The sequence below is a fragment of the Diachasma alloeum genome, unplaced genomic scaffold (genome assembly GCF_001412515.2).
Source record: "Diachasma alloeum isolate Michigan unplaced genomic scaffold, Dall2.0 Dall_scaffold_00212, whole genome shotgun sequence".
Lineage (NCBI taxonomy): Eukaryota > Metazoa > Arthropoda > Insecta > Hymenoptera > Braconidae > Diachasma > Diachasma alloeum.
Genome location: NW_021680377.1, coordinates 1,230,986 through 1,251,441, shown reverse-complemented (window position 1 = coordinate 1,251,441; position 20,456 = coordinate 1,230,986). Strand labels below are relative to the sequence as shown.

Here is a 20,456-nt window from a genome sequence, read left to right as displayed (position 1 = left end):
AAAATCTGGTGACGAACGCTTCCTTTCGTAGGTATGACATGAACATTGAGCGATCACCAACCAAAGCTACCCCTAAGCATCGATCAACATACCACCCTCATTTGCGCGATACTTTCCGAACTGAGGGCTTCTTCCCACAAAGTGTAACTGATCACAGCACCCTTCTTGGTGACCGTAGACTCGATAGCATAGAGGGATATAGTGTTGATAACGAGGCGTCGAATTTCAGTTCACCAAAGAACACATGGAACCGTAGTGACGTTGAGCCCGTTGTCGACAATTTCGGTAATGCAACATCCTTAGACGAGGGTGCCGGACTATTTATCGTTAACCGCACCGACAAATGTAACGTAGAACGAGATTCGCGCTTTGGCTCAAGCAGTGAGAGTGAGCACAGGGTGTTTGATCTCTCGTCGAGCGAAAAATCAAATAAGTCATATCAGGAGGAGTCGAGGCATCGACTTGGTAGAATGAAGGGAGGGAGACACAAGCAGGAAGACGATGACCCAGACCCAGACGATCGAATATACGGCAAGAGTCCAAAGTTCGATGAGAATTTTGGTCACCTCGAAACGAGTTATGGGAGTCATTTCCTCGGCCGCGAAAAAGGTTCTTTCGTGGGATCGGGGGGTGCTGGGGCACTGGAGGCCGACACCTCCAGACAATCTCGTAATCAGGAAGGAGTTGTCTTCAATACGCTGGAAGGTTTCGATAATGAGTGCAAGATACCAGGGCAGGAAGACGAAGTCCTAGAAAACATGAATCTGGAGAATTTTGATCAGCCCCCATGGGATTCTGCTTTCCCATTCCACTTGCCTTCGCGCACCATTGAGGACCGGGAATTCAGTGGTGGTGAGGTGACAGGTCCCCTCTTTCGAGAGGGGGAAACCTCCTCAAAAAGCGATCGGATCCTGGAGGGTCCTGACGTAACCCCCGGCGAAGTCGGAAGAATGCTAAATCTGGGTGACGCCCTGGACGGGCCTCGGTCACAGACTCGATCCAACAAATACCTGAGTCTCGTGATGCTGCACCTCCCAGTGATCCTTCGACTCAGCGTCAATTGCCCTTTCCAAAATGTTAGAGTCAAGTGTGCTGAGATCCTGCATATGGTCAAGGTGAGTCGGTTTAATGATTTTACTCGCTCACTTCTCTCTTCTTCTATCCACTTGCTTTGTACTGGATTATGAAGGATGATCACAGATAGATATACCTCTGATCAATCTTCAACCTGATTTTTAATGAAAAAATGACTTCTCGGTGACCGCCCCTACGAAGTGATGGAACAGATGATCCAGAATTTTGTAGGGGTGTAAAAAAAAGTTGTTCCTTCATTTCTAACATTGTCAAAAGATTGATCGCCCGACGTGGGGCTCGAACCCACGACCCTGAGATTAAGAGTCTCATGCTCTACCGACTGAGCTAGCCAGGCTTGAGGTAGCCGGGCTACTTTCTTACTATTCTGCGCCGTGGCTCTGAAAAAAAATACCCATTTCATACAGAGACATGGCGAACTGTGAAACTATGAAACCACGATGATCCAATTTTTGTAAAAAATTGCAGGACAGAGGACTTCCGGTACCTGAGCCCGCATTCAGTGGACCAAGTGCTTTCATACCAGCATCAGAGGTGAGTCACAACTATATTTATTCCATAGATAACTTTCCGAATTCTACTCTACGTCAAATTCTATTCGGGTACCGCGTATGAAGAGAGAAGCTTTGCTACCGTCTAATAACGTAAATTCACGGCCAATTCGGTACAGATATCCGACATTTAATACGTATGTAGAAAATTACATTCACTTTTCCGTCCGGGGAAACCTGTAAACTTTCGATGCCATTCTCTGCTTCCGAGTCCCTTCGCAGTTTCGAATTCAGCTTAATCAGCGGTAATTAGTTACTATCATCATAAAGTATTATATCATACTGAAGGTGGAAACCGACTGACCGACCGTTATATAGTTCCCTGTATTGGCAACCGATGCGAGCCGGCAGCTAGCTCCGCGCAGCTGTTGCCTGCGAAGGCTAGTCTCTACATTGCCTTTAGCTTCTCTGCAAGGATTTAATGCAGACATCTGTTTTGCCGAAACTGATCGTGATGTTTGGCTCAAGCATATCCATGTATCGAAACATAGAAAACAGTAAATAAGCAAGACGTGAAATTCATCAGTTAGCTCTGAATTTTAGTAAGATTTAGTAAGAGGCAAGATTTATGAACAAGTCCTATGAATCTCGGGTGTTAATACGCTTGTTATCAACAATATTCGACAAATTGTCCCCTTCGAAAGCAATAGTCTACTGATAGAAATGATTAGTTATTCTTAACGAATGGATTTGGTTGGAGATGAGGGTCTATTTGACTCGATTTTCACTTATCAGAAGAACCATTCGTTAACCATTAACGCGTATTCATTTGGTCATATTCAACTCTACCATTCGCTAATAGTTAACGAATCTCGTTTGGAATAAATGAATCAGTCTATCAGTGTAGTGTTTAGGACACACGGACAAATAAGAATGATCGCCTCAACATTCTATCCTGAATACGAACTTTGGGATTTCTCGGAGCTCCACGCGAGAGAGCCCTTTCTTGCCCAACTAGTCACCTGTTCACATATTCATGCCTCGTTTTCGGGTACTAATACCGCAGCAACGTCTCCACTGCATTTCGAAAATATATCGTCAGAGTAACGATTCCCAGGTGTCTTCTCAAAAGGACACCATAGAGTGCTATCTGCCATTATCTATCACCCTCCCTTGAATTTTTAAATTATTCATCACTGAGACCCGATCGCTGTTGGAATTCGGTGTATACACGGAGAGAAAAATACATTGAAAAGTGTAGAGAACTTTCCTTATAAATTAGTGTATTTCATCAATGAGAAAAAAGAACGGTGTTCACTCAGTTTTTCGAAGAGTCACATAAGAAACTACGGAAAACGCACGAAAAATTGGTGCACGACTCGCAAATATTAGTGTACCACGTGAATTTTGCCTTCGGTACGTCTCACGCTTTGGTGGGAAGGTCCACCAATTTTTGAGGAAATTTTTCTCTCCGTGTATACTAGGGCGGAAATAAATTCATAGGAAGTATAAAATAAGAATTGCAATTCTTCTTCCGGCGAAGAACTCCCACCCCCTTTGCACCGCAAAATCTGACAGAAAGGATTACAATGTAAACTTAGGGAGTGCAGCAAGTCGAGATAAATTCCACTCACGAGAATTTCATGCCGCAAGCAGTAGGGCTCCCAACTACGTAGGGACTTGTTAACAATTTATAACCGCATTCCTGTCCAACCTGTGAATAACAAGAGCGAGTGCATTTACAAGGAGCATCCTCGATTAGACAAAGTAATTACGTAATAGAGATGACGATGGTGCGTTCAAGTATTTCTGATTGAAGTAATTGGACGCTGCGATTGCCAGAGACTTTAAGAATGAGTTTCTATTCGAGTAGAGTAGAATTCGATGCGCCCGATTATCGTTTAGTGTTCGTTACTTTCTTATTAAAGCTCTACCGAGGGCAAATTTTACCTTGAAATGTAAATTGAGTGATGTAACCGAATGAAGAGGAGTCCACAAGAAGATCCGAATGCAAGGTAAGTAAAGAATATTTTTCTCAAATGACGTACCCTCTTTTTTTATTTGTTCGGCAATTCTGGGGAAAGACTAGTGTAGTATATACCCGGTACTAACGGAGCCCTTCGATAATATAATAAAATGCAAGACGCAACAGCAGCGAGTAAATTGACCCGCGTTCAGAAATAGTATCTGATAACAGATGATCCAAATTAAAAATGACTGATCAACCAAATCGTGAATCCTTCACCGTTCGTTTGGGTCTTTATGTCATAAAAATATTTCATCCTGACTAGATATATTTAAAATTTCATGGTAGACGCTCTCCAGATCGTCTACCAAGGGACGTCACAGAGGGATATATACCCACTTATATCGATTCACCATACGTACCTAAGATAGACTGCAATTTGCTGTCGATATACCGAAGGGGGATGCGATGAGACGCGCCAAGTTGGAAATCGATGTCACGGATTTTGTGTTCCATGCGCGATAATGGTTTACCAGTATTCAATTGTGTTGAACATGGAATGTTTCTGGCCGGGTGGGGTAGTAGAGGAAAGCGAGGAAATGTGGTACGTAAATTCCATGGAGAAGTCAAGTGAAACCGTATGCTATCCTCGGAATAGGATAAGAGAGGGAGGGGCAGTGGGGGTGATGCACACATCAGGGGCAGTCGTTTATTCGTGGCTTTTGCCTTGCCAGAAAAGCACCCATGACTTATGGGCACGTTGTCGTAATGATACTCGGCGTATACCGTTGGTTGGTTCAAGTGATGGAGAAAGGAGAGAGGAGACAGTGCTTTCGAGGAAAATGAAATGACTTGGTTTTTTTTTTTCTTATCCATTGTAATCGCGAAGGGGGAGAATATATAAGAGAAAGGATAAAGGAAGAATTGCCGGGAAAACTGGAGAAGATGCATATATTCAGACGAGTGAGCACATTCCACAGTAGGTTCAGTAGGTAGAGTAGGTATAGGTGGAGGAATTTCATCACTGATCGATTACCCATTATTCAAATGGAGAATGGGACGAGTCGAGTACTATTCCATGTATAATCTATACGTGTACTTTTTTTTGAGCGAGTATCAATTTCATGCGATCTCTACTTCACAAGTGTGTTGCAGGATGTGTTCTTTTTTTAGCAATTCCTCAGTGCCTCCCCCACTTTGTTTGATATTCTCACACTTTTCATCGCTGGTACAGCACACTGCTCCATCTGATTGTGATACACAATTCGTGTTTGTTCACCAAAAGCGCTTGTTTCCAATTTCATTTCCCTAGGATTTTACGCAGTTCAACAAACTGATCGAAACGGCCCTCGACTGTTACTGGGTGCAATCATTTTTTTTTTCCTTCCACTTGTACTTGCTCACTGCATCATACACCGTGATGCAAAATAAACAAATTTCATGGTTACAGGATTGCGGGAGATTGGAAAAAAGTGTGGGAGTCTGGGAGGCTTTTTTTTTTCTTTTTTGGAATTGGAATTACATCGGACGTTGCATCTATCAATAAAAATGTAAAAATGAAGCGGAACGAGAAAAAAATCCACATTCATCGGGATCAGACACGCGTAGCATTCGAATTAGCGGCGTAAACTTGACGTTGATATGGTTGAGAGCTTCTGGTGTGACATATATTCGTTGACAGCTCTATTATGCGATACGCCACGTTCATTTGCATAGAGGGTAGAGATGTCTGTCAATGCGCGATACTGAGTTAAAACGGATGGATCACGATTTTCAATTTTAATCCATAATTTTTTACTTTCTGAGACCTTCGCCGAAATCGTCCGAGACTAATCGTTGACCCTTGGCATTACTCCTCCGCTCTACATCAGATAAATTAGTTGACTAGTGCATGAGAGAATGTCGAGAGCACTGAACCTCTCGGTCAGATTTGCAAATAAAAGTTACAAAGATAAATCCTCGGAAAGAACTCCGGACTTTCCAATTTATCATTCGGTTTATCCAACTTCCAGCTTTCAATACATTTTTATCTTCTTACTCTCTGTTATTCCGGTAACCACGGACACCTGGATTATTCCTCTCATTCTAAGCGTAACCTCGCGCAGAATATCCCCCCCCCCTCCGATCTCCTCTGCCGGTGGAATTCGTCAAAGAGTTTCCTGGAGCAAAGTTTTTCATCCTGGGCTTGGAAACCGACGAAACCACTCTGCCGGTTAATATAAACCTCAAGTGCGCTTGGAATACGTAATATCTTGTGCTCACGACCATGAGTACAGTACAGAGGAAGAGAGATACCGTGTTTCCGTCCTCAGTTCTAGGGTTGGACAACGTATATACTCGATCTTGAATACGAGACACAGTGAGTTTTGATGCCATTTCTATCCTTCAAACCCCCCGACTTTACCTCCAATACGTGATGCTGTACTTGTGGTATAAATTTAGTATTTGCATGTCTTCCTGTGGTTCTGGGGTATTTGTCTGTATCCGCTTGGAAACGTGATCAAGAACTGTTAGAACGGGATATCCGTAATTCCATTCTCACCGAATTTTCATCAGTGTCAATTCAACCATCGGCGAATGGGCTCGAGTGGAAATCTACTGGAAATTCAGATACTGCCGGCTCGTATTATCAATCCAAATGATCAGCAAACTGTCAATGACAATGTGTGAAGATTATACTGTGTGGGGAAACAGTCGAGGAGTTGGTGAGCTGCCTAGGGAGGAGAGAGTTTGAATTTCCCGTAGGAAATGCATCAAGTGATGTGTGGCAAAGTGACATTTACCCTGTCGCAGTGGTGTCTTATCTAATCATATTCGAGGATTCTGGATGCTCCTGTCTCTCGGGAATCGTTAAATTCCAGGTGTCAGTGGAAATACAGCTGACGGATCTCAAACTGAAACTTGATATCCATCCAAAAGTGTCGTAAATACGAGATATCGAGCTGTTTTGTCTTCAGCGGTGGTGATGAATATACTCCCAAGCCTTCAATTTAGCTTCGTCGTTCCGTTTTTGCGGGATTATTGAAGCTCCTACGATTCTACAACTGAAGACTCGAGCTGATGACAATTCATGAAATCAGGATAATATCTCACAATGTATTTGAGGTAGAAGGACCCCTCCCATTTGAAAGTACGACTCTTTCACTTGCACCGAAACTTCTGATCCTCCTCTCCCCAGAATTCAGGTTATTATCTGGAACGACTCGGAAGTTCTGCGGTGGCCCATGATACTCCACGACCCGGAAAATTCAGAAATCTCCGGCTGACATTGGCCGGATGGTACACGCGAGGGAGCCAAGAGGGAGAAAAGAGGGGAAAAAAAAGGGAAGCCACCATGTAACTGCTCAACGATACGAGAGAGGCCAATCGCCTTGGCTTGAAGTCCTGTAGAGCACAGCTCGCAGTATTATCGCTTTTTCCTGTTATATGCAGGCCACTTGTTCTTGTATCCGTCTCCAACCCCTAGTGTTTTCATCCCTCTTCATCCCACTCACCGCGCAAAACTTCAGCTTGAAAGGCATCGTACCACGAAGAGCCAGCCACCTACTTGTCTGGCGATGAAAGGGGAACGCTTGTTTTTCAAGAAAACGGTGAGCCGAAGGGTCTTAGGTGGTGGTAAACTCCGGGGGGGGGGGAAGTGGGCTGGAGGAGGTGAGCTGATTTATCGAGGGACTGGTGAAAATAATACGATTCCTGGATAGAACGATGTGTGTCCGACGGAGAGAGGGTGAAGCTGATAGCGGTGTTTCCGGAATTTATGATACTCGGGGGTTTTTTTTTCGGGGTGAGGGAGGCATCGTTGGGGAAAGTTTGGCAATTCGTCTGTTGAAAGACTCGCAGTATTTGCCGTTGATGGAGGAAGGAGAGGAGCCAATTATGCGATTGAACAGATGAATGATTGTTGGCAAAATGGATGAGACATCTGGAAAAACAAGTGAGACGTCACGATGGCTTTTCATTTTTTATTTAAATGCGGAAGTGGCGATAACGTCAGTTATCACAGTAGATTCGTTTGTTATTTATTTAGATAAGACGATAGACCTCATTAGCAAAAGACATTGAACCATTGAACCTTGCCCCAAATACGATAACAGTGTTACGAAGTTGGATGTACATTAAATTGAATCAGCATGTCCGCTGTGAAATACTCCATCCCCGTGAACTATTCGGAGTTCACCCAAGATTTCCATTACACGTTGGTAAACAATACCTCCGTGTGCAATTGGTTCGAGAAGCCCTCAAGGGCATATACACTGTGTAATTCACTCAGCGACTCATCTCCGATATCCTGGGGGGGCCGAGAGGGGATATCCAAATACAGTTGACCGTAAACTCAATGAAATGCGAGACGCATTGTTGGAGCTTAAACTTCATTCCCGTGGCGATTCTCCACAGTTGACTGGCATACCAACTTCTCGCGGGAGGAGGGGGAGGGGGGGGGGGAGGAGGTTTGATCTCCCAGGAACCAGTGAGAGTGGTAAGCCATCTCGAACAGAGTCTCAAATTTTGTTACACCGAAAATGGAGTTAAAGGAGTTGGGACTTTGCTAGTTTGATGCCTCATGTACATGGATATAAGACAGTTCGAGTCGGCTTTCAATGGCTTGAGGTCAATGCATAAGGGTCAAATGGCCACAAGTGGCTGTCAAACGTTTGCACATTCTCCTCGGAGACTCGATTCCTCAACTTCTTCGTGAATGAAATTGAAGAACAACGAGTGAAGTATTTGGAAAGTATTTCTGAATCTTTCTTCGTATCACTGGTTTCCAGCGATTATAGACAAAATCTCATTTGTCTTCTCAACAGATAAATATCCCGTATTCAGAGCTCTCGTGTAAAGTTGAATGTAAGAGATCATTTCAGTAGTGAAGTGGTAAACGGAGATGAGTCGACTCATCTTCCAGTTGAGTTTTTGAGGAATATCTCCGAATCCAAGGGAGATAGCGGAATTTTCGTAATTACATTTATTGTAGCACTGAATGGGCTCCACAAGAAAGGTCATAACAAAAATTTTGCTATCTCCCTTAGATTCCGAGATATTGAGTGAAAACTGGTCAATAGTCAAAATTGACTTATCTCCTTTCAGCATTTTGCTAATGATTTATCAATCCATCGTTCTATATCGCGATAGAGTGCAGTCTGATATTCTCGAGAAGTATTTGGAGAAACAAACGAGACAAAATGCCAGGTTTCTGTGGTTTCAATCAACGAGACGAGTTCTCCAACCCCATTGATCACCTACTTTGATAATCCTCATCATCCCCGATATAACTTAATGATGAATCTTGTCGTGCTCCCGGGACTTGTCCAATCATCGAGTTTAAGGTTTGACGGTGGCGTGAGAGAATTAAACCCCATGGCAAATTCATCCGTGGCAATTGACGCACACGAGGGAGGTTACGACAGCCGGGTTGCTGCACTGAATCTCAAATAACCTCGTCTACGTTGGTACGAAGGCCATTATTCGCAATAGCAAGACACATACCAAGCTTCTGGCTGGCATTGTTGAGCAATCTATGGGATTACTGTATGAAGGCACGTAAAAGCCCCCTCTCCACCCGCTCCCCCCGGCAATCTCTCGACCCTTGAACTTACATTTCCATCACAACAACATGGATCCAGCGCTATTCTCACATCAACTGCGAATAGAGACGATAGATCCCCTCCTCATTTTTCATATTTCACTTGTTCAATTTTCCAATGTTTAAGGAAGTGTCCTCTGTCACTTCGGTACGTATCCCGCTGAGACGAGGCGCCCGGTAGTCAGCGAAAAAGTCACTCCCTCAACATCACGCCCGCATCGAAGCGATTCGCACTGGGAGGACGGAAAAAGTAAAGCGTGAGAGATAAAAAGTAGGAGAGAAAAAAAGGAAAATAACAAGTGATCTCTTTTCTCGATCTTTCTTCCCGCTCTCGCTATACCCCCACGACTTTTAGCGTCCCTAAGGAGATAGAGATATCATTTATCACATTCCGGGAATCCCCACTGGGAGCAGCGCGGGTATTACGTCACGTGATAAATGCAGAAAGACGTGATGCAAGCAGACAGTGGTGTCCTCTGTATTCATTCAATGCGCTCTAAAAAATAATTTATTCAGAAGGCTGAGGGAATAGTGTTGCAGGTTCGCATGCACGTGGGATGTCTCGGGAATCCATCAACCAAATGATGGGGTGTAAAACATTTAGTTTCCATTAGAACTGTGAAAAATTAAACCCCCAAATTCACTTCGACGCGAGCACTCTCGTTAAGAATTGAAACAGGTTTGGATCCCTTCGCCACCTGCTACGTAATCAGTGCAATATTCATGGGGCCCGGAAGAGGGAGATGGATTTTGGGGGGGGGGCTCCAAGGAGAATGACAACTCAATGAAAACAGCGTTCCTCCAGCCAAATGCATTCATCACCCTCGACTGAAAAAAAAAAATTGCTTATTTCGACATTTATCGCACCTCCGGGGATTTCATTGGCATCAGAATCGTTAGAACACACAGAATCAACTTTCACTTGGCGAAAAAATTCGATTTTGGCGAAAGTCGACTTTCCCCCCGAAAAAAGCCTAAATATGGCACTTTGGCTTCGGATGAAAAAAAATTTTTTTTTCATTTCTGCATTTCTCGCGCAAGTGAGGGTCTCAGTGGCATTAGGCGGGCCAGAAAATACAGAATCGACTTTCACTCGGCGGAAAAATTCGATTTTGGCGAAAATCGACTTTCCCCCTGAAAAAATCTAAGATATGACACTTTGCACCGTTGAGTTTGAATAAATTAGCAAGTGGCAGTCAACTCACCGACGAAGCCCTCGAGCGCCTTTCAACCGAGAGTTTCAACTTAAAAGTGATCACGGGAAGAGATAAAATACTCAAGTTTCAACAGTTGCACACAATACAGAATTAAATCTCCAGAATTCAGCGGTCGAGAGTTAATTCCGTCTCTTTTCATCATCACAGTCCAGTATTTTCCGTACTCCAATTCCCTCAAAACTGCGGCAATGGTGTCACGCGTACACCCCCCACCCCCATCCCACAATGGTTTTTACTCTCGTCAGTGGGGAAACTAGAGCCTTTATTGTCGGGTTCGTAATAAACGGCGTTGCCAGCGTAAAATTAATTATTCTCGGTTTGCCGAGGCAATGTAGGTGTGCATGCGTGTTTGCAGGGGGATTTGGATGATGGCAGGGTGATAGGGGTTGGGGGGGAGGGGGGTGATGGGGCGGTATGGACAGACGGGGGGAGTGAGGGTTGGACTCGGCGTGGTGCCTGCAGGTGGTGGCCGTGTTATATTCCGCCTGGCAGACGCGCGATATGGCATCCAGCGTTCTCGCGAATAATTAACGATGCGATTATTGCCCAGGCAACCCACCCTCATGGCATCAACTCCCCGCGGTGTTTCTCCCATTGGACATTTCGTTTTGACGACCGGGGAAACAGCCTTTGATCTTGCCTGATCACATTTTAACATCGAGCGTGACTGTACTCGACCTGCTACTTCTATCGACTGATGGGACGCGGTGGCGACAGGCGCATATTGAAATTAACTCGGCGGTAAAAAAAATAGACTTTGAAATTAGGGTTTCAAGTTGAGACATTGAGAGGTGCATTTTAATAATATAAATATCTGATGAAGCCTGGTGAGAAGTGAGGACACGTCTCAATAAAAAGCAAGTCAAATTGCGTTTGAGAAAAGAGTCTTTCATTCATTCACGTAGCTTCAAATAAATCAAAAGAGCTAATTATTTTTTCACCGATAATTTCGGATACGTTAAAAATAACTCGTGAAGCGAAATTTGGAGGGTGTTTGATAAACGAGGGGAGAATAATTTTTGTGCTGAAAAAAAATGAAGTTTTTTTTATGTTCAATCATTAAATCCTCAGCCATGATAACTCACTCCGTTAGCCTGTCGTTGACCATAATACTCTCGAGCCACACGCGTAACCGTGCGAAGGAGTAACACGAGTAATTTCACTTGCCTCCCCTTCCCCCGATGCAATCGAGGTTTTGCCTGTAGGATATTCCTACCAGCAACCACACAACACATCCCCTAAAACTGATTCTCCTATCGTGGTAACTCCGCTGCCAGGTTTCTCGCGTTGGTTACAACTTCTCCTCGTCCTCCCCACCGCCATCGCCTCGTGACCCTCGTATCCAATCTCCCAACCTCCCTAGATTCACCAAAATCGATCGGACGGCGTGTTGGCTGCACGCGGAGCACGCGATCGTAATTAGATCCGGCCTCCGGGCGACATTATTTTATCGTAATTGTTACCACCAATGGATCGAGGTAGTGTATTGTACCTTAAACTCATCGACAGGCGGAGAGAAGAGTTCTTTACAACACGGAAAAATACCTGAATCAGGGGAATACTGGCCGCCAACGTTCGGCCGACACTGGCCGTTAATGTCGGTGCAATGTCGGTCCAGCATTGGCGCATTCCACGTGTCTCATCCGCGAAAACTTGAGCACGAATAACTCAGTAATTGAGAAAAAATGAACCTTTTTATGTTATTCTTAATTCGAAACGCGAAAAAAATTAGTTCGGCAAGCCCTCTCATGTGCAATATAAGGGTCAGGCACTAGGTGTCAGAATATAAGGGTCAAAAAGTGTAGGTTAAACAATGAGGGTCAACAACCCGGGCTTATCCGAAATAATCATCCTCGAATTGAAACAGTATATTTTTTTTTCGTGAAGAAAAATGTAAAAGCTTTGAGACTTTCGTCACAGGTTCGCCCATGATTTCCCAAGATGAAGGAGTGAATGGGGTTTTTGAAGAGAGGTGACTCTGAAAATATAGTCGTAAAGAGACCGCTGACCCCTATTTTTCTCCTCCGCGCCGTTTCACTCTTTGCGTCCCGAACAAGTGGCGTTCCCGATCGTTTTTCGTAACCCTTGTCTGGTTCTACAACTGCGGGAAAACTCGGGGAGGCACCCGCCTCAATTGCCCCGCACTCCTCGACACGCCTTCGGCTCTTGCCAGTAAATTCGACGAGTTATCGTTAAGAAACCCCTCCGAGTCTCCCTTATCGCACATCGTCACTCGTTTTCCACCTGACGCGGGGATAACTTTCCGGTTGTTTCGATCGGCAAACAACGCTGATGTGACTCTGTAAATATTTTCTCCTTTTAATTAAAGAGATTGTTCAATTTTGCGGAATTTATAATCAGAAGAAAGGGCAATTGTAAATTTTGCAGCGACAGAATTTTTTGTACCGCGTCCCTCGTCGTCTCTCTAATATCCGATTGCTATTCATTGGATGCGAAGGCAGGGGATATAACGTATGTAACGTATGTAATAAGTAACCGCACAGGTGGACCAGATGCGGTCGCCTATTCCATCGAATGCTTATCGGGAAAATTGAGAATGCCTTTTCCATCCTCTCGTGTGTCCCAGGCGTACAAGACGTACTGTTACATAACTTCGTCATACTTCGTGGAGATATTGCTCATACTCTTCACGACAATGACTGCATAATACTCGGCAACAATTGCAACGTGCGAGTCTTGATGTTCGCACTTTATTTTCAATGAAAATGCGTCGTGAAACAAACGACGTTTATATTGAATTGATCAAGAACTCGGGAATTATCCAATTATTTCAGTGGCGTGCGTCGAGTTTCGAAAGCCTCGTCAGGCTTATCTCGTAAGAATCAATATAGAAAACAACACGTGGCGGCAGCGAACGACACTTGACTCGTCGACGATAAACTCTTCATTTTTATTTATTCATCGGGGGATAGTGTTGCATCGTATTCATGTGACTGTTATTTATTATCTTTGAAAAAACGTGTCAAGTGTTGAAAATATAAGATTGAAATCGAACCAATCAATCATTGAACTGTATCGATCTTTCATTGTTCGCCAATCAGTTGCAATCAAAACAAGATTAACAAATGGACTCTTCGATTCAAATAATCTGTCAATGATAAATCTCTGGCGATTGTTGAATATGTTGACACGTCAAAAATATCTCAGGATTTTTATTCGTGTCTCGAATAACCCGAGTGAAATTAATAATTCGTAATTAATTCGTACGTTTTATGTTTCGTTCAAAATGCAGAAGAAAAATTTGTCTGCGTCTGTTCTCTCGGACATGCCGGAGGCTGGCCTAACGCCAGCCTTCCCCGAGCGAGCCATGAATTTTCTTCACAATAACCCAACCAAAATGGCTCCAACCGCAAGCGAAAATGTTTCATAAACTCGAATTGCGAAGAGTGCTCGCAAGTTCGTTGACGTGAAATCTAGGGAGAGAAGGCCCATTTCCGGCGAATTAATTCGTCCCCTGGGCTATTGAATGCCTCGGAGAAGTCACCGCTGGCATACCACATAACAGTGAGTCGTGAGCTTGTGACGTTGCCAAGGATTCAGAGGGACCAATAATCGTCGAGGGTCTCTTGGAATTTCTGAGGGCTCGAACTAATGCGTCGCACACAGTGGCTTTGAACTCCCGAGGAATCCCCAGTATTCGATTGTACTAGTCCGTGAGCAGAGTATATTTTTGGATAATTAAGCATTGGCACGGCATTTTCAAATGATATCGAGCGACTTTACTGTTAAAACTAGGGTTTTAATGTAATAAGTTAGATCTAAAAATGTGTTTTATCGGCTTAATGTCTTAATTTTTTATTTGAAGCACTAAAAGTGATTTAAATTCGTCTTGATTTCAGACACTGGTGTTTCTAGTGTTATTTCATCGTAAATACTGACCGCCGACGTTGGGCCGACTTTGACAGTCAATGTCGGCGCAACGTCGGTTCGACGTTGGCTCGTTTCACGTTTCTTATCCGTGATAACCTGACAACGAATAACTAAAAAATTGAAGAACAAAATGGACCTCTTCAAATCAAATATTACACGTAATTCCCGATAACCATAGCCCTCAAAGCTCGTTATCAACTCGGCCTGGAGGCTCGTCCGAGCGATTGAATTCACCCATATTACGCAGCACGAGTCCAAGCACTTAACGGCGAATAGTCGCGCGGGCGCAAGCCACACGCGGTACGGAGGGAGTTGTGGAGGTGGCAAAAGTGGGGGGAAACCGGCGGGACACGTCAACTCGTCCTTCACGAAGGCATTCAGTAACCGCGGCACTACATTCGCGTGCCACACTCACTCCGATCATCACCGCCGAGCGCAAGTCCCTGTTAAACAGTGGAATTATTGAATATCAAGTGACTTAGGATACATAACTTGATTATTATCACTTCAAGTCGACTGCGTGGAATATTCATCGTATTTTGGGGGCGCAAAATCCCTAAGATTCTGGAGCGCTGTCACGTGGTGCCACAGCAACACATGCTTCGCGATTCACAGGTACTGAAAACAAATCGAAAAAAAATTTTCAAAAATTTTCCAATGCATTTCCTCGCCTGCTCGCAATTCCAAAAAATCCAGAGTTTTATCTCATTTTTAATTTCCGGGATTTTCTTTTATCGGAGAATTTAATATACTTGTACGATACGGATACTGCACAAAAGAATGATATGGAAGTTAACGTCAAAGACTTTTTCTTCGAGTGAACATTGTACCAGGGAGAACAATGGTAGCAGTCACTAAAGACTGAGTATAAAGCACGTTAATCCAAGCCCTCCTCCCCCCCCCCCCCNCTGTCACGTGGTGCCACAGCAACACATGCTTCGCGATTCACAGGTACTGAAAACAAATCGAAAAAAAATTTTCAAAAATTTTCCAATGCATTTCCTCGCCTGCTCGCAATTCCAAAAAATCCAGAGTTTTATCTCATTTTTAATTTCCGGGATTTTCTTTTATCGGAGAATTTAATATACTTGTACGATACGGATACTGCACAAAAGAATGATATGGAAGTTAACGTCAAAGACTTTTTCTTCGAGTGAACATTGTACCAGGGAGAACAATGGTAGCAGTCACTAAAGACTGAGTATAAAGCACGTTAATCCAAGCCCTCCTCCCCCCCCTGTTCTACACAAACAAAAGTTGCTCGATGATTTTCTGAAAATAGGGTAGAGCTGAAAGACCGATTAATCGGTGGATAAGGCACGAGAAGTTGCAAATGAGTTTGTGCCCGAAAATTTTCAAGAATAATGAAATTGGAGATTGTTATCGTTAAATTTGAAATTTCATTAGACAGTTCCGACGGAGGCCCTTCATTTTCTCGGTGAAAAGTGGTCGTTGCACGGCCTCCCTTCATCTCGCTGCATTCCTTGAATATGTAACATAAATTCAGGGGTGGAACGGGGAGGGGGAGGGGGGAATATTTCGTGTACAGGGCTGTTGTAACGGGTTTCAGTTGAAATACGGTATCCCAGGCTGGCGAGGCGTTCAAAGGGCCTCGAGGGCTTGCAGGTTAGTTTCCCCCATCCCCCGCCGGTTTTTTTTCTCCTATTTTTTTTGCCTATTTATTTTTTTATCAAAAGCCCTAGAGTCGTTTCAATGCCGCAATGTCCGGAACGCGCTCTTGCGCTCCCTGCAATCTGCATCCTGAAAAATATACGTGCATGCTCAGCGTGCATGCATAAGCAGTCGACAATAAAAAGCCCTGAGTGTGGATTTTCGTAACCTCATGAAGGGATTGTAAAAAATCACTGGGGTGAAAAGGGCGTGAGATGATAATGCGAAGTAAAGAATATTTTTCATTGATTTATGAATTTTCCGGCTTCCATTTGGTAGCCATGATAAATAATTTATGAATTTGTTCATGTCAAATCGTCTGATCAGTCCTTAAATGGCATTATGAAAATGCCTGGTCATTCGAGATTTCGCAACACAGTAATAACGTAAAAACGTATTTAAATGGAATATCATTCCGCAACCGGCAAAAATGTCTGTCGATTTTTTTTCCGTCTGCTTCTCTATCTCATTTCCACATGATGCAATGAGGAAAAAATTAATTGTATACATTCAGCTCTTTGAGCCCCTGACAGAGTGCTTGAAACTTTTATTCACGTTAAAATGCTGAAAAAAAGTTGTTTCCAACTCGAGTTTTCGATATTTCATATATTTCACAGAGCCGGTAACGACGTAACTTTCTACATAAAATTTTCATTGACCGCGCTGAGCCGATAATTACAAATGAGGTCGCCCACTGAAAATTCCGATTGCCCTCCTAATCTGCTTTTGAAATATCCAGTCTCGTGATCTCGTACAATGAGGTATTGAGAGTCGTGTATCGGAGGTTGATGGACGAAGTACTCGAGTGTAACCGCAGCAGGAGCTGAGAGACAACAGCCTCCTGATTGGAAGTATCTGATGAGACCACTGAAAATAGATTGAATTTTGCCATGCCAGTGCGATTAATGCACAAAGTTTCTCTCAAAACTCAACCACGAGAGGGCTTTGCCACAGCTCCCGGGGACAAAATTAAATCCATGAATTAAATGGAAGGGGAAATGGTCCATCTACTCTCAAGTACACGATAGCCGTTTTGTTCATTGTCGGGGGATTAACAAAACATTAACACCTGATCCTTCCATTAATTTTTTTATTAAACAAATCAGCGAAGTGGTCAAATTCAATTGTGGTTTAACTCAATTCAGTCATTAGTCGAGTTTTCCAGGAATATTTCCGAATCTAAGGGAGATATCGAAATTTCCATAATAACCTTTTTTGTAGAGCGAATTGAGAGTTACGAAAAAGGTTATGAGAAAAATTTCGCTACATTCCTTAGATTTCGAGATATTCATTGAAAACTGGCCACTTCGCAGAAATAATTTTGAAATTCAAACGATTGATTGAATTTAAATTTTATCTTTTGTTTAAATGAGACATTTTGAATAATTTCGAATACTCTTTTATCTTGATGAACTTTTTAATGAGTTTGACGTCACCCCTCGGCCATGAATAAAACCATATATCGGGTAATTTGCGATTAATTTTCCAGACGTCAATTAACGATTGAACATCACGTCTGGCATTAGAAACAACTCATTCACCGAACAATCCTCACTATTCCCCCCCTCCTGCGCTTCATTCATCCTCATTTTTTCTCGTTTTGTTCAAACAGTCCTTTTCATGCAGCATAATACAGGCTTAATGAGACGGCTCCACTATTTTCTTCATTTGTTCTTTTTGTTATTTTATTTCCGGCATTTTTTCATTCCCTTCATCCTCCTTCATCGCAATTCACCGTGGTACCCAGTCCCAGTTATTGCAGAAGCGTGCTGTGACTTTTTCACCAAAGAGAATAACAAAAGGGAGAGGGGAAAAAAAAATCTCTCTTCTTCTTGGAAAATATACTTTTGTCTTCGTTTGTCTCGGCCATCTCACTCGTAATTTTCTGGGTGAAAAATGTCGGATGTTATTTGGTCCAGGGTGAGAATTACTCGTCGGTTGAGTAATGAAAATTAAAGGTCCTGCAGATGGAAAAATAGTCTCGGCGGGGGTTTGCGGTCTTCCTGTAATGATCCCGCCTGAAATGGTTATGAATAGTCAATTCCAGCGGTTGAGAGGGGTGTGAACCCCCTCTTTCTCAATCTTAATCCCCTCTACCCCTTAATTTCGCGAGAGAAATATCGCCCGATGGATTATCATTATTCTCCTCTGGAGAATATTAAATCCGATTTCTCACGTTTTTCTCGCTCTCCATTGTCGAATTATGCGATGTCTCGAGAGTTCAACTGGGGAATAAAATATTCATAGTTTTCTGCTTCTTGAGAGCTCTTGATGTTTCCTTTTCCAGCGTTGGAATAGCAAATGTGGAAATTAAAAAGTCATTTGAGGGAGGGATTTTGATAACACATGTTTTGATTTGTGGTAAACTCCCCGGGTCTCGTGATGAAATTCTGTATTATTTGATTGAATTTTGAAATGAAGGAAAATTTTTTACATAAGAGAAAAAATGTTAGAATTTAATTCCGTGAAATTTCCATTCATCTCAAGAGAATTCACTTCTTGAAATTTCCATTCAATGAAATCATAGTCAATTTTCCAAAAATCCTGATTGATTTAATCGTTTAGTGGAATTCTCACATTATTCTAATGATAATATATTTTTAAATAAAAAATCAGAGGCTTGAACGGTTCGTCGTGGGTTCGTAAGCTCGTTGAAACCGAGCATTGCGAGCAATCCATTTCAATTACGCCAAGTAATTGGACTTCACGTTGCATTCAATCTTGGCGCAACACCCTCCGGTCAAAGACTGTGTGCCGAGTCCACTGACATCTCTGTTGTTTCATTAGTTCACAGTCAACACGAGTTTCCCACGCATTGACAGATTAATTAGATATTCGGCGTTGGTAAATACGATTCAGGGACCATTAGACGTCGGGTTGCCTTCTTTTGAGGTGACGAGTGATGGACATGTGAGCTGGCCTTCATCGAATTTGCGTACGGAATGTGTGAAGAGTTGACGCGACGAAAATTTCCGGAATTTTCCTTGAAATTATCGCATGCAAATTGACGAAGACATCACGTAGTCTTCAGGACGAATTTCTAATGTCGTAAAATGAGAGGTTTTTTCCATCTCAAAATAAGATGTATGATGGACAAGACATTTTTATGTCTTGAGATGTAAAATATTAACCATATTACGACGTGGAATTATTAGACGTTTTTGGTGAATTTTCGTAGACCCAGAAAAATCGTTTTTTTTAAATCAAATAAAAATCTTTATTTGAAATTTTTTACTTATTCCAAGAATATTTTTGTTGCAAATACATAAACTTCATTTGTTTCAAGAAGAAGGATTCAATAATATTACACAAACAATTTATTTATTCCAAATAAATATTAATTAACAGTAAAAAACATTTATTTAATTTTTAAAAAAACATCAATTCGTACCATTTAAATAAACTTATTTATGCGATTCAAATAAACTTTATTTGATTCAAATGAATCATTTTTCTGGGTGTAAATTTGCAACAAAAAAATAAACTGGGGCGAAAACTCTCAATTTCCCTCTACCCCCATTCAAACGAATCAAATTGAAATTTCCCCAAAACTTCACTCCCGACGCAGACCCGAGATAGCCCCCAGGAAGCCCTCGCCGCGGCCAATCCCAGACCTCTGTACACCTCCCCGATAAACTATCAGTTATCTTCCTCCCAAGAATCGCCTCCCCTAAATCACCCCCTGACATTATTACCACATCCTCCCCCATTTTTCACGACCCGCCATTTTTCCTCCAGTTATTCCGCTGTCCCCCGGTGTGATTCCACTTTGATTCGCCCGCGAACCCCCATTTACCGACCGCCGACTGTCGGAGCCCCGACGATTCACTAAAACCGCGGGGGAAACAATCGCCCGAAAAAAAATTCTTTCATATTTAACCTGAATCTTCGTCTCAACTCCGAGAATGCAATTACCCAGTTGAATAAACATCACGACTGAGAAGTTGTCATAATGAGGGGTTTTGTCAGAAGTACGACAAATTTTTAATTAAATTATATTTCACTTTGTCCGTTACCCTCAAAAGGAAAATGTTTGCTTCGTTACGCCGCTGGAGAAATATCAAACATTAACCCTGCCAGATCTTTTCAGCGAGGTCACGGTTCATGGTACCCAGTAAACACAGACTTTAACGCGTCAAGGGTAGTGCTGAAAAAGAAGTTGAAAAAAAAAAACGAATAGTAAAAGGGTGCCCCGGGAATTGTGTGCATTCTCCTCGTTTCCAAATTCGCAATTCGCCAGCAGTAATGCGAATTTCATGTCGCCCTTTGGCTCGGTCTCCCTCTCCCTCGGCAAACTTATCGAGACAGAGGGACTGGGGAAGTAGTTTTGGTACAACTATACATGTCCCGAACTCTCCCCCAGGCTTATTAATTTGAGAAATCGGAGGGTCACGACGACAATGAGAACAGATGCCCGGAAATTGAATGAAAAAGCGGATTCATTACTTATATTTTCCCCGGGAATTCCTTTCTCACCGTTCATTCACTCGATTATTCAACACTTAATTTGAGGTGCTCATCGTATACCCTGGGGGGGGGGGGGGGGG

The 20,456-nt window shown here is 42.9% G+C and overlaps 1 protein-coding gene and 1 non-coding gene across 2 annotated transcripts in view; one reads left to right on the top strand and one right to left on the bottom strand.

Annotated features, from left to right (window-relative positions):
• Positions 1–20,456, top strand: part of LOC107036972 (sestrin-3) — a 100,473-nt gene that overhangs the window by 2,755 nt on the left and 77,262 nt on the right. The window contains exons 3-4 of the mRNA XM_015255264.1: positions 32–1,115; positions 1,561–1,626. Coding sequence (XP_015110750.1) covers positions 32–1,115; positions 1,561–1,626 — 1,150 coding nt within the window. The remainder of the gene's footprint in view (positions 1–31; positions 1,116–1,560; positions 1,627–20,456) is intronic.
• Trnak-cuu lies at positions 1,357–1,429 on the bottom strand. The gene has a single exon. It is a non-coding gene; the product is annotated as a tRNA-Lys (tRNA).